This window comes from Meleagris gallopavo, chromosome 6, assembly GCF_000146605.3.
Source record: "Meleagris gallopavo isolate NT-WF06-2002-E0010 breed Aviagen turkey brand Nicholas breeding stock chromosome 6, Turkey_5.1, whole genome shotgun sequence".
NCBI lineage: Eukaryota > Metazoa > Chordata > Aves > Galliformes > Phasianidae > Meleagris > Meleagris gallopavo.
Window position 1 is genome coordinate 1,850,109 of NC_015016.2, and position 15,088 is coordinate 1,865,196.

The 15,088-nt window shown below is 48.9% G+C and overlaps 1 protein-coding gene across 4 annotated transcripts in view; it reads right to left on the reverse strand.

The window, feature by feature from the left end:
* GJC2 (gap junction protein gamma 2) overlaps positions 1–15,088 on the reverse strand; it is a 31,017-nt gene continuing 15,929 nt past the window's right edge. For 2 of the 4 annotated variants that reach the window (XM_010712272.3, XM_019616196.2), the window contains one exon: positions 1–4,637. In XM_010712272.3, coding sequence (XP_010710574.1) covers positions 3,370–4,617 — 1,248 coding nt within the window. In that variant the 5' untranslated portion in view covers positions 4,618–4,637 and the 3' untranslated portion in view covers positions 1–3,369. Of the gene's footprint in view, positions 4,638–8,070; positions 8,428–14,473; positions 14,556–15,088 lie in introns of those variants that run through there. The other 2 variants (XM_010712274.3, XM_010712271.3) reach the window with 2 other exon arrangements.

Sequence of the window (15,088 nt, forward strand, 5' to 3'; positions counted from 1 at the left end):
TGTAACAAAATGTAAGTTTTATTCCGTTTTATTAGTAATGGACGTGGAATAGCCGGTTGAAGACTCGGGCTAATGTTTCATTCTCTTTTGACCAATGCTTAACCTAACTACAGTCCAGATGGAACATTTACACTGAGAAATACTTAGAGAGATTCAACCTCATACTCAAAAATTTTCTAGTACAAATACAGTTAGTACATAAAAAATGAACAACAACAACAAAAAAATATCCCAGAAACTTCATAACAGCACAGACTGGTTATGGCCTTGAGTTAAGTTCAAGTATTTTCCAGTGGAATGCAATGCAAGCAACAAGGTAATCTGGCTTTTACGTGGGACATTCCTGGCTCTGAATGGTAAGAACAGAAATGCAAGGGCGGGCACTTTATCCAGCAAAGCTTAGTGAGAGAACCAACATTTATGATTAGTTCAGCTACAGAGCTAAACCCGTCTGGAGCGTGAACTAAATGACTAACCTGCAGAAAAGAAAGCAAAGCATTAGTTATACTACTGGCATTTCTTCCATGGCCGATGCTGCCCATCGTCTGCTTGAAATTCCTCAAACCGCCTGTTTGGTTTGTGGTGGGGCTTTTAATTGTGGTTATGCATATATGCATTTTTGCCTTCCTATCCTTTTCCTGCCCTGACAGACACAGTAAAGACGGGATTTCCCTTCCTGCTCTGGAAGGGGTCACTGCTGCGGAGACGTCGGTGCCTTGGTGGTGGAGGTGACTCAGTGGAGCATACAACATCCTAAGAGCTCCAGAGGGCAAGCAGTGGAGGAAAGGGGGAAGTGAGCAATTCGAAATATCTAATTATAATAATAAACCTCCATATTTATAGGGCTATCTGACTCATGCTGGTGGCTGGAGGAACAGGGGTGGCTCCTTCTTGGTATAAGAGGAGTGAGTGGGAGCCTGGCAGCCCACCACAAGATTCTGGCATCAAGCAGTCCTGCCAGCAGCGTGCCCTTTTGCTTCAGTCCATGTCAAAAAGCTTGGGAAAAAAAAAAAAAATGGGAAAGTGAGATCAGCCCTCATTCGCAAAGCATTTTATGCAAGGAAGTTTTTAAGCCCTACAGATGAGCAGGGCTGGCTGGGAGGACAGCAGAGCGAGCAGTTATCCTGCCTGATGAGGAGCTGGTATCGAACACCCAAGTGTCTGCCCCGGCTCTAGTGCTCATCAATACTGCAATTATTGACTCCCACTATGGAAAACAGTGTGTGCGTATTAAATGTGCTGGTGACACCAGCCTGGAGGAGGCTGCAAATCTGCTGCAGGACTGCCTGATCATCCCTCTTGGCATGCTGGATCCATGGCATGGAAATGACAGGCTGGTGAGAGTAGGGTTGCTTGGTTTACGGCAGAGCTAAAGGAGATAAGACAGTCTTCAAACACCACAAATCTTCAGAGGAATAAGCCCTGGGCTGTCTATACCTTCACGACAGCACTGCCAGCAGCACCCAGTCTCCCTGCATTGCCCGAGTGGGTGGGTGCCCGTATTTAGGACAAGGAGCAGCACGGGCAGATATGTTTGTCCTACCACCATGCTGTGAACTTTTTGAGCCTTTCATGGAAAATTCACATTACAAAGCATCCCTGCACGCGATGGGTGTGTGCTGCTACAGACCAGTGCTGCTGCATGATGCGCTGAGCCTCCTGTGGGATGCAGTTGCCTTTATCCAAAGAGAACAACTCCAGCAGCAAGAGCAGGCGGCGCTCCAGGCAGTGCCTCCTGCAGGATCGGGAACAAGCCTGGAGCTGTCTCCAGACTGTTACTCAAAGCCATACCGAATATTTGCAGCTGGATACCTCACAGAACATTTCTTTGCACCTTTTAAAACCTACTATTTGCTACCAGCACTGTTCTCCAGGGGCACTGCACAGCTTTCATGCTGGCTGGGGAGAGCAGATGCCCTCAAGGCTTCCAGAGACTGATCTCAGGGTCATGAGTAAGAGCCCATTAAGAAGTAATATGGAAGGAATTGTGGCATGAGGGCTTGTGTGCTGGCATGGCTGTAAGGGAGCAGCTCAGCACAGGAATGATGCTGTGTTCTGTAAGGATTTAATTCTTCCTTGTAAAGTTTGATCTGGAAGGCTCTGCCTACTTTGCCTCCATGGTGGTGAATTGCCACAGGCATCTCAAGAACGCCTCAGCTCCAGGATGAAACCACCCACCAAAGCACATCCAGCACCAGCAGGAGCCTTGGAGGTCCTGCAACTGCAAGGAGACTGCCTTAGAACCAAGCAAAGCCAACAAAGTCTCTCCATAAACCAGGGGCAAACTTCTTGCTGCTGCCCTGGGTCCTGTCCACCAGGTCTTCTGCTGAGCCCCCTAGCAAGGGTATGGAAACCTGCCCGTTTCCCACTGACACTCCTTCTGGATCCAACAGGTTTTCCCAGGGAAAGTGGAAGGCTGTAAAATTACCAGAGGGTTGATATCACATTTATATATATATATCTATGTATCTATATTCACACACACGTGTTCATGTGTCCATATATATACTGACATGTACACACACACGCATCGTATACGCGCTATGCATAGGTCTGCTGTCTGCCACTATGTATAACAGTTTGATTAAACAGAAAAACAAATCTGCCAACGCTGATCTTCCCATCTTTACTCAAATTTAGCACATGAAGAAGTTGAAACCCTTTATGACTTTGTTTTCCTGGTTGCAAAAAGGCACTTTCTGATGATGTGAAGCAGCAGTTTGTTAAAAACACTGTAACTGCAGTGATTCCCATCTGTAGCAAGCGCTACGCAGGCACCAGTATGAGCAGCAATGTCACTGCCAACTCACACTGCGGAGTGTTTGGCCGTGTTTGCTTTTTGTTTCAGCGCAGAATAAAAGATGAAGACCATCAGTGCTGTGCTATGCATGCACCTCTGCTGCCTTCGCTTCCAGTGCTGCCTGCTGTGCACTGAAAAATTCCGGCGAGACGTTAGCTGGGAGCGTGCCGTGAGAGTTCATCGACATATCAGTCACTTTCCTTTCTAATCAAGGGATCGGAAATTAATTTTTATTAAGGATATTTAGTAATTAAAGGCCGTCTGACTGCAGCACTGTGTGTGGGAGCTGCTCTCTGCTTCCATCACAGCAGGCTGTCCAGCCTCAGCGGGATGCAGCGGTCGCTGTCACTCACTGGAGGTTCCCGGCTGGAGAACGTGTTGGAAAGAGGAAGGAAATGTCTTTTGTTAATGCACCGGAAGACAGTACTAAATTGGTCTGAAATTCCTTTTCTCTCTTGACTTCCACAGAAAAAATGTGTCTGTGCCCTGTGAAATAAACTCAAGACATACTGAAAACCAGAACCTAAAATAAAACCCCACTTACGCTGCCCTCTCTGCTGCCAGACAAGCTATATCCACACAGACGTCTTTCCATCCTTACTGCTGGAGCTGCCTTTCTCCAAGGACGCCTTGGGCTTAGCGCTTTGCTTCTCCTGGGCGGTGTTGGCCCTATTTTGCTCTACCACCGTGCCACCCGAGGCAGGGCTGCTGGTCCGGGAGGGCTGCGCGTTGCCCTGGCTGCTGCCATAGCTCTGAAATGCTATGTCCAGCTGCTCCTGGGCCACTCGCAGGTGTTTGTGGAGGGTGGACAAGTCCGCTGGGATGTTCTCATCCGGGCTGGTGCACTGCTGCTCCTGCGCAACGTTAGCCAAGTTCTGCTCGTGAGCCATCAGACTGTTGGGGATCTTGGTGGACTTCTCTGATTTCACCACCAGGTTGTACTCGGGGGGGCAGGAGATGTTCTTAGGGTAGGCGTAGTTGTAGGGGGGCTGCCTGAAGGTGTTGATTTTCCGGTTGCGGATGGCATCTCGGATGGTCCCGAAGCCCAGATGGAACATCTCACACATGTTCAGCAGCAAGCACAGGCAGCTCACCACGTACATCACCAGCAGAAAGATTGTCTTCTCTGTTGGCCGGGACACAAAGCAGTCCACCGTGTGAGGACAAGGCAGTCTGTTGCATACAAAATAAGCTTCTACCTCAAAACCATAGAGCAAATACTGCCCTATCAAAAAACAAACTTCAAACGAAGCTCTAGTAAGCAGCTGGAAGACGTAGATTTTCATCAGTCCTTCCTGCTGGATTCGCCTCCTCCCATCGTGCTTTTGCTGCTCTTTGCTCTTGGGCTTGGCTTTGGCTTTCTCATTTTCTGCTGCGTCGTCGGAGATCATGGGCTCCTCTTCATCCGCCTCCATCGCGTCCTCCATGTTGCGCACCGCCTGCCAGTTCAAAGCAAACTGCTTCTTCTTCTTGAAGCCCTTGAACTTCTTCTCCTCCTCCGCTGACCGGGCGATCCGGTGGATGGCGTAGCCCAGGTACATGACTGAAGGTGTGGATATCATGATGATCTGGAAGACCCAAAACCTAACGTGTGACAGCGGGGCGAAGGCATCGTAACAGACGTTGTCGCAGCCGGGCTGCTTGGTGTTGCAAGTGAACTTGCTTTGCTCATCAGAGTAGATGGATTCTCCACCGACCGCCGTCAGGACGATGCGGAAGACGATGAGCACGGTGAGCCAGACCTTCCCCACGAAGGTGGAATGGTTGTGGATCTCTTCTAGCAGGCGGGTGAGAAAGCTCCAGCTCATGTTGGTCATAAGGGCTACTCAGTTATAACCTGCAGGAAGAAGGGGGAAAAAAAAACAAACACACAGCTGTAAGTTAACATCCCAACACATTTTGTTGCCTGCTTCAAGATGGGAAGTTCTTGGGTAACTAATAATGAATACAACACAACATGGAAGCCACTTAGGCACACAGAAAGGTGCTCAACTTGTGATAGCTGCTCACATGCCATGGGCTCAGGCATCTGGGTGAATGCGGGAGCAGGGGATGCCGAAATGTCTTTCATTAGTGAACCTAGAAAAATGCAAAGAATCAAAAAAAGAATGGGAATATTTATATTTACAGGCTGATGTCCCTTTTAAGTCCCTCTTGAAAAACAAATGCTTAAATCAAATGCAGACTCTTTTATAAATAAACCTTCAAAAGCTTTCAGAGAAAACCATGCATTTATTAGAAGACCTGGACAGCTGGAGAGGAAGAGGAACCATTTTGTGCTCAGCTTGCCTTGCAGTGAGGTCTCAGCCTGAGCTCCCTGGCATCATTGGGGCACCTCAGCCCTCCAGGCATCATTAAAGACAGGTGGTAATAGTATGGCTGGGCTGGCAGACACCTAGGGGTGAGAGCAATGGGGAAAGCTCCCAGACACAAAGAGCATCATGCTGGGGGGACGACGGCCCCTCACCCTTGAGCAGCAGAGAATGGGCTCATCCTTTCTTTAAACCTGCATCCCTGCTCTGCACCAGGCTCGTAACCTTCATTGAAAGCCCAACTTACAGCAAACCTACCCAAATCCCTGTGCTGTCCCACAGCCCTTTCATTTACAGAGGTAAAAGTCAAGGAGGACGAATCATGCCACGAGACACAAGACTGGTCCTAGCTCAGCTTTGCAGCACTTTTACATGGAGACACCAAATCACACCCCAAGGTTTGCACTGGAGGCTTTGACCCCATGGATTGGGCCTGGAATGTGAACAACCAAGAGCAAAGGAGCAAGAAATGCAACATGATTTGCTCTGTTCTCCACATTTTGCTTTCCTGGAATGTTATTTTGTTCCTGTTGCTTCTTAGGATGGGCGCCAAGCAGCTCTGGTTTGCTCAGTGCTCGCCTTGCTGCTGCCCTGGGAGGTAACGATGCGGCCCAAGGCTCAAGATGCAGCAAAATTCTTCCACTGTCGAGGGCTCCCGAGAGCCAGCAGATGGAATTTTCTAACCCTGCTATTTCTAGATCAAACAAATCCTCTGCGAACCCAAACTTCCGAGTCTTCACACACCAGAGGGGGACTGTGGGAGCACTCTGCAGATGGTGCTGAGGAATGTTCCTGTCCTGCAGCTGGGGAAACTGAGGCGAGGAGTAAGGAAGCAGCATGCCCCAGCTGGGAGGAGAGGTGAGAAGGTCTCCTCTCTCCCCTCAAGTTACCTGCTGAAGTTGTCCATGCTACAGGAACCAGAATCCCCATCTCCTGCCTCAGAAATGATGCCTTGGACCCAACAGTCAGTAAAGAAATACCGCTGCAGACACAGTGGTTCAACCACAGAATAATGTGTAAAGTGATCCCCACAGCACTATTCTTTATTTATTGGAGAAATTTGGTTTAGCATTGCATTATTTAATTTTATACTGAATATAAGGATAAAGATTTTTTACAGTAAGGGTGATGAAGCATTGGCACAGATTGCACACAGAGGTGGTGGGTGACCCATCACTGGAGACACCCAGGGTCAGGGGACGGGGCTCTGAGCACCTGGTAGAGCTGTGGGTTTCCCAGTTCAGTGCAGGGGAGCTGGACCAGATGGCCTTTAAGGATCTCTTCCAACTCAAACGACTCCGCGATTCTATGACTATTTATTCAGGGATGGGACATCACCCCTTGTGAATGCCTTTGGCTTCTTTCAGACTCAGTAAGTCCCTCTTCAAAGCATCCCAATCCTTCCTTTGCTTTGTGTGCCTATTCAGTATGAGCAGAATGGAGCATTACCCAACTTGCAGGATTCACACTGGCCCTTGGCCAAGATTCAGCAGGTGGCAAGAGAAGGCACTGGGGTGCTGATTGCCCACTGTGGGACATGGCACATCCATCCCTGAAGCATCTGTGCAGCCAGGGCAGGGCTGGGGCTTGGGTAGTCGACCCGGCCTGGTGGTCTCTGTGCCACCCATCAGCATCCCCCATCAGCTGCAAGCTCCACATTAAGCTTATTCTTTGTCAGGGAGCGTAGTGACAGGACAGGAGATAATGGCTTGAAACTAAAGCTGGTAAGTTTAGGTTGGTTAGCAGGAAAAAGTCCTTCACAATGAGGGTGGTGAGGCACAGGCAGTGCTGCCCAGAGGAGCTGTGGATGTCCCTCTGGAGGCACTCAAGGCAAGGTGGGATGGGGTTTTGGGCAACCTGGCCTGGTGAGAGGTGTTCTTGCCCATGGCAGGGGCTGAAACTCGATGGGCTTTAAGGTCCTTTCCAACCCAAATTCTGTGATTCTGTGATTCCATGACACAAGTTCCCACAGGTCAGTTACCTCCCAGTAGCAGTTTTGCTGGGGCACTGAGGACTTGACAAAGGCAATGATGGATTTTGGAGCAAACATTCAAGTTCTGACCTAACGTTTGTTAGCAAAGCTCACACTGATTCCTCCAGGAAGCACATTTCAGACTGGAGCACCTGGCAACATTGGCTTAAACCCTTCACAATCCCCCAGCATCAGGGAGAAAAATCACAAACTAACAGAACAACCAGAAGGCCACTGCTTGGAAAACATTGTCTGTGAATACCAACTACCAGCCACAGCCTGTGCTCAGCCTGCTGTGCACATCTGGACAGGCAGCAACATCTGCAGGAAACAGCCCCCAGCTGCTCCTGCTTTGCTGGGACCCTGCTGTGCCTCTGGGCATGACTGCACCTCAATGACCGCGTTGTGCTCCCCCGTACCCAGCCACACAACTGCAGCTGAAGGAGACAAGGGAAGAATCCTCCCATGATCAGCCCACTGGGGCAAGGAATGTGTGGGGCTGCAGCACGGAATGGATGGGGTGAGGGGGGTTTATGTGGCTCAATTACGTGCAGAGAGTCCCAGGGGGGACACAGCGTCCCCGCAGCTTGGAACCCATTCATTCCAGCTGCACACATCAGGCTGACTGGCACCGGGCACACCTTTCACTTCCAGACAGCTACAAATAGAAGCTGGGATCTCTCAATGCGACAAGCGGCGATTCGAGTGCCTTCGGCTCAGCCTTAAAATAGTGGAAATCCCACGGAGCCAGCAATTAGCTCTTGGTCCCACTTTCTCACCACCAAAATCCCCTCTGTGCAATTGCAGATGCAGCTGTTGGAACTGGGAAAAACTTTAAAACTTGAGTCTAAAAGAAGCAGAACGAGAAGAAAAAAAGAAAAAGAGGAAAAAAGTATATAGATCCAGCTAGCTTGACGTCCTTCCTTTCTACTCGCTTCCCACCCAGTTGTTCAAACCAAAGGCAAAACAATGGAAAATGTACTCACGGAGACATGGTGCTGCTTGCCCTCCTCCACCAGCATTCCTGCGCCTTGCCCTAGATAAAGTCCCGCCGTGCTCACGCCATGCTCCGCTGGGACGCCGAGCTCTGGGGCAGGATTTAAGGCTCTGCAGACCCCGCCTCTGGGGCAGCCCAGCTCCCACCCAGCCCCTCTCCTCGCCGGGTGTCCCCAAGCTTTGGGAGAAGGTGCTATATATACCGGGCAGGAAGGAGGCATCGGTTTTTAAATCCAAACAAACCGCCGGGTCTGGTTTTAGGAACGGTGCCTGGAATTTTGCTGCCGAGCTCTCGAGCGGACTGGAAATAAATTAATAGCATCGGCTCGCGGTGCTGGTAACAGATTTGTAAGACAGAGAGCATGACTAATAGGGAACATGTGGAAAACGCATTTTGGCAAAAGCTCCTTGGGTAGAGAGCTGGGGAAGAAAAAGAGGCAAGGCTCTATAGTGAGAAGTGATCTGAAAGTCCTGCCTTGCTGCTTCCCCTGTTCAAGGGTAGGGACAGCTGGAAAAGAGTTTTTGAGTACATTTTAGGGCTTTTCGGTCTCTTTGTGGGAGGAAAAAGAATTAATAAGTGTGGGAATGTGCGTGAAGCCTAAGGCAAGTGGAGAAGAGCCCTTGTCCCTGGGGGCATCTCTCATCCCTGCTCCATCCACGAGGAACCTTACTGTCACCAGTGGGGTCAGGGCTCCAGGTAGCTGCGGGGTCAAAGTGGGGAGCTGAGGCAGAAAACCTCCCCAGGAGAGAGAAACAGCAGAAAGGATCAGACCCAGCCTTTGAGGGATAAAAACATGGGAGGATGCACATTTTGATCAAAGGGGACATATGATTTATCAGGAACTTTCATCCCAAGAGGGTTCTGACTAAGCTGGATATTCCAAAGAGCCCAGTGGGATGTGGGGTGGCAATTCCTGCTCACTGGAGCATCTCAGGCAAGCAGCAGCAGCACAGAATCATGAAGACCTAAAAGATCATTGAGTCCAACCATCAACCCATCAGCACTATGCCCACTAAGCATCCTCTGCACCTCTTCATGTTGGCAGAGCACTTCAGCCAAACCATTGTGTCCGCAGATCCAGGTGTATTGTGGTAACTTTAAGTTATAAACTAATTACCCTTGTACAATGATAAGCTAATTCGTTGTTCAGAAGTAGCTACCTCTGATAGGTAGGTGGAAAAAGCCTCATATTCAGGGAAGTCAGAAGTAGAGGTGAACATACCCTTGAGGGGTGGCTGTCACACTCAGAAGAACAGGTCTGGGGAGGGATCTGGGGAAATAAGCTTCTAAAGAGATTCAATAGTCATGGCCTGGGTTGAAAAGGACCTCAAAGATCATCTAGTTTCAACCCCCCTGCATAGGAAGGATCACCAGCCACCAGACCAGGCTGCCCAGAGCTACAATCCAGCGTGGCTTTGAATGCCTCCAGGGACGAGGCATCTAGAACCTTTCTGGGCAAAACGACCCTGCCTGCATGCTTCAGTGCTCAGCACACTCACAAAGCTTGCACTGCCAAAGGAGCTGGAGGGATATGGAGCTGGTTCCAGAGACCGACAGATCTGCTGGATCTCCTCCCAAAATTCCTGGATATCTCCCATCGAGACCAGACCAAGAAGGATAAAATACTCACCCCTGCATGATCCTTCACATCTGGGGACAGCACAGTGTGTCACCTGGCTGTCACCTCCATTCTCCCATCCCACTCCCAACACATTTCACACCTGCCTTTACAGGACCGTGAGACCCACCAGACCTGAGGGATGGCCGCCAGCATCTCCTTCCCACCACAGGCTGGGGTGAGACCTCCAGCAGCTCCAGCTGGTGCAGGATGGAGCTGTGGAGCAGTATTATTAGTTATTTAAAAATAACCAGCTGAGAGCAACTTCCAGACTCTGCGGGAGTACAGGCAGTGGCTTTGAGATAAAAGGCAGTTCAGCACAGTTCCAGTCCCATGGGTCACACAGCCTCTCCAGACTCTTTGCAAGGTTATTTATACACACAGTAATCTCTTCTGGTGGACGTCTTCTTGGAGCATCCATGCTGCAAACAAGTTGGACATCATCTGCTCTTGCTCCAGGCTCTGGGGACTGTGTCGTTCCCATCATACCAACCCAACCCATCGCCTGGGGAAGGCTGAGCATTTCCTCCTGCCTGCTTTCATTGGTTTTTTACCATTTGAGCAGGTTATGCAAGGGCCAAAACCTTGGCTGCGTGTATCCAGGGTAATAACAGAACAGCAGGGGTATGCACACTTATACACAGCCTGTGTTTTCTTCCTTCCAAGGCAGACACTGGAGAGCAAACAGAGATTTTGTAGCCATAAATAAATGTTATGGGCTAAAAGAGCAGTAGGAACCTTTTCACTCCCTGTGCAGCATCCAGTGCCCTGGGCTTCACTTAGAGCTTGGCATTGAGAACAGGAAACAAAGGGACAGGGGGATGGATGTGACAAAAGCCTGGACACTTCTGGCTGCTGGGGGTCACCTCACCAAGCTGACACCAGTGGTATTCCTGACGTGTTTCTCTTGACGTCCCATTGAAATGAATAACTGCAGTCATTAATTACAGTTCTATCTGGTGTTACATCTTCCTGCTATGTGATGAGTATCCAGTCTGGCCCCAGACCAACACAGCTCTGTAATGCATTACACTGAGTTCAGTTTCTCCTCTAATTTTCACCTTCTGGATTTTCATTTGATTTGTTTCAAAACTACACAAAGTGAAGAAATGCATTCAAATAACAAGCTTGCTTATTAAAAAAGAAGACCCATGAAGCAGCATCACATAAGTTTGGAGACTTATTTTACAGAATCTAGAGAGAAAAAGGAATCTGGAGCCCACGGCTCACAGTAAGTGATGGTGAGAGCCACAGAAAGACAGGCTCAGCTCTTGGCTTTGTAAGCAGAAGTGACACTTCAAAACATAAGAGCTAAATGGGGAAAATAAATAAAAAAAAAAAGAAGAAGAAAAGAAAGAAAGAAAAAAGGGAAAAAGAGACAGGTTTTGATTTCATTAGTGCTTCTGGTTTGTTGCACTGCTCTTTGCAGCCCCACGCCTCCAGCAGAGCTGTTCCAGAAACAGCGTTCAGCAGAGATCTTTGTCAGATGTAAACATGTGCTTCAGGGAAGGGCAGCCTCCGTGTCAGCGCTTCCTCCTGCGCTCTGCTTCCCTTCCTCCTGCCATTATCTGCATTGTCTTCTGCTGGTCCTGGGCGGGCACTGCTGGGTGTGGAGAAGGAGGAGGAAGATGAAGGGGAGGAAGATGAGGAGGACTGCCCCATGCCTGCCACTTGACTTTCATGCAGCCCAGGTTGTGGGTTCTCACCTGTCCCCTTCCTAGGGTCGTTAAAATTGGTGTTTCCTCAAACACCACCTCTAGAAGGCCAAGAAGACCACAGTCTTGTCCTTAGTCGCAAGAATCAGTGGATTTGTACTCTTGTTTAGCAGCACTAGTGATTAATAACTCTGACTTTGCCATTTACACCCTATTTCGCATACAAAGTGGGCTTTATGGGCTCATTTTTGATGTAGAATCACAGAATGGTTTGGGTTGGAAGGGACCAATTCCAATCTCTGACACAGGCAGGGACATTTCACTCTAGACCAGGATGCTTTGGGTGTTCTCCAAGATGTTGGACTAATCAGGGCTCACACTGTAAGGATGCAGCCAAAAACTCAACAGTCTCACAATAAAAATGTACAGGCAGGATGAATCATGCCCATGTTCAAATCTGCTCCATCATCATGAAAGTCTGTGTGGACTTTTCAGAAGAATGGTGGTGGTGACAACCCTGTTGCAGATATGGCACGTTACCCCCATCATCCTCAGGTTCATTCTTCTGTGCTCTCTGCATCCATTTGGTGGCCAAGGTGGTGATGGGATGATGGCAGGACCTGGTGATCTTGGGAGTCTCTTCCAACCTCAGTGATTCTGTGAGCAGGTACAGTGGGTTGATGGTTGGGCATGGTGATCTCAAAGATCTTTTCCAACCTTAGTGATTCTAGGAGTGGGCATGGTGGGGATGGGCTGATGGTTGGACCTTAACGACACAATGATTCTACAATCTCTTCAAAGTTTTAACCTGGATGACAACACTGTGGTGGGTCTCTGCCCCTTGCGAGGACCAAAATGAGAAAAAGAGCCCATAAGGATTTCTGGCTGTGTGACAAGAGGATACCTGAAAACAAGGTGAAGGCTGATTTCTTTAACATGCTCTGCAAAAATAAATTCTCGCTCCCAACCACCACTGAATTTGGAGCACGGTTTGGCATTGAAGATAAGTCAGAAAACAGAATTTCTATTAAATTTGCTTTGGTTGGTGATCAGAGGAAAAAGCCAGATGTTAGCAGGATGAAGAATGTTCCTGCTGAAAAACAGTGCAATGTTTCCCTGGGATTTCACTGAATCATAACTGCGGAAAGGTAAAAGCACTTCTCTTTGAAAATGACAAGAAAAATCCAATAAAGGGAAATAACAATAAGATTTAAATCACAAAGCACAAAAGCCCAGAGGAAGCATTTAAGCTCGGGCAGGAGCACAGAAGATATTTATTCCAGCCCTTCCCGGCTGAAATTTTCGCTGCAATGGACACATTCCTGAGATAAATTTTGATGTTGAAAAAATCCCATATTTTTTTACGACGGAACCTTTTTTTTTCAAGGCTGACATACAAAGAGGTGGCAAGAAAAGAACCGTGATGGGGACACAGCCCTTTATAGCATTCTTCTCTCTGTCTGTTCTTGCTCCAAAGCAAGCAGACCCAAGGCAGAGATCTGCTTCAACAGCCAGAGGTCTCTGCAAAGGCCAAAGCGAGCAATTATTCCCTTTATTTGCTTCCCTTTCCTGAAGCAGCCAGGGAAGCAAAGAGGAAAAAAAAAAAAAGCACATTTCCAACCCCACCCCATGTGCTGGGGCCAAACCTGGCGCTGGTGCTGGACCACGTCTCTCCCAGCAACCCAGAGCATCTCCCGAACCCTCATAACAGGAAGCAATAAAGCTCCCAGCCGGCATTCCCAGCTCTGCTGGCTGCCAGTGCAGACCTATGAACCCAGTCAGGCTTGACTTCCTGGAGACCTTCCTGAACTTGCAAAAAAAATTCAAAAAAAATCAAAAGAAACCAGAGGAAGTGGATCCCCAGGCAAACAGTGGCCGTGCAACAGTTCACCTCCACCCGTCATCGCCCTTAGCTCCTCCTTTAGTGGTTCACTGAGCAGAGATGTGCTGAGAGGAGAAAGGCCAGGGTGGATGGGAAAGATGAGGGAACTCTGGAAAAATTCAAGCGGCATCAGAAACGGCCCTATTTTTGACTGTTCCAGAGAGCTGTTTTTCTTCTAGCACCTGTCCATGGGCAGAGGCAGGTGTTAGAGGGGAGCCTGGAAGAGCCCCAGGAAAAAGGAGGAGGAACAAGGGGAGCAAAGAGCAGAGGTTCGTGCAGTGTCCTGCAGGGTGAACCCAACCAGGCTGGGAAATGCAACTCAGCATTAATGGACATCTTAGAGATTGGAGATAAAGACAAAGTCCCAAAGCAAGGGCAGAATGTTGTGTCCTCTGTGATACCACACAAGCAAACCAGAACATGCTTGCCACCTCCTCCTGCTTTCCTCACCTCATCCTGCAGATACTGAAAATACATTATTTCATTTGTGCATGGCAGACTGCTGACTCTGAGAGTCTGACTATTATATTTAGCAGCCCCAGTCAGAAAAATGATGGTGTTACCTTCACACCACATACCTCTCCTGTCAGACACAGGGTGGGGACAAGTGTCACTGTGACCAAAGTCCCATATTACATGTGGCTCTCAGGACAGCTCTCCCACCAGGATTTAACTAGGTCAATATAGCCCTATGTCCCTGCCAGAAAGCAGCAGCAATGAGAACTGGGTACAAAGATATAAAGGCTTCTTCACCACTCCAAAAATAACTGCAGTTTGCCAAGTGCAAGTATTTACAACACAGAAAAGACATGCATTTTGCACGAGGATATCCCCCACCAATCCGTGTGGGAATGCGACCCACCTGGATGCAACCTTATGACCCATTTTCCAGTACTAATAAGATTTAAACACAGCTGAAAGGGAAGAGAGTGTGAGCCTAAAACACGATAAGTGTGGAAATAAACAGGTTGGATGTGTGTTCTTAGATAACAGAGAAAACTGAAAGCAAAGTAAAAAGGAAACGATACTACTATGAGAGATTTCCTACCTTTTGATCTGGGTACCGACACGAATGGTGCAGTTTTCTACTCACCCAACCAAGATTTACTGTTGCACCAGTATCACCAGTAAATATTTAAATGGACACTTAGGTAATTACAGAGATATTTAAGCAGTTGTATCTACATGCAGAAAAGAGAAATATCAGACAGAGATGCCCGGAGGAGCGGTACAATACCTTCCCCAGCAGACCTGGGGGTGGGAGCATCGGCGGAGGATGGCTGGTCAGATCCAAAGGGGAGCACGGAGTGGGAATGGCTGGGAGCCTTCCTGGCCTTGTTTATATAGGTGGGCCCCCACCCTGTGTGAGGCTTTCTGCACTGAGCCTCACAGCTGGATCCCCATGCCAAGAAGGCGGGACACGTGTCTTTTCGTCCCCAAAGCTCGCAGGATGGGTGGGATGGTGTTGGATGGCTGTCTCTGCCTGGAGATATATGGTGAGGTGGAGAGATGCCTTCAGGCTGGTGTTCAAGTGGGAATGGAGCCCAGTCCCATCTGGCATCAGGCCATGCTGGTGCCTGAAGCTTCGACATTAAGAACTTCAGAGCCTGAGGTCCGAGCCCTTGGGCACCCAACGGGGAGCTGATGGCACCTTCCCCACCCCAGCCACTGCAATGTGCATGAGCACACAGCTGCCTGTGTGCTGTGCTGGGCATCCAGGGATCCAAAACACTGCCAGGAGCACCAGTACCATCAGATCTTACAGGAGCACCAAGCTTCACCTACACCACCACCAAGCCCTACACCACCTCCACCAAACTGTGTATCAACTCCACCAAACCCTACACAAGCA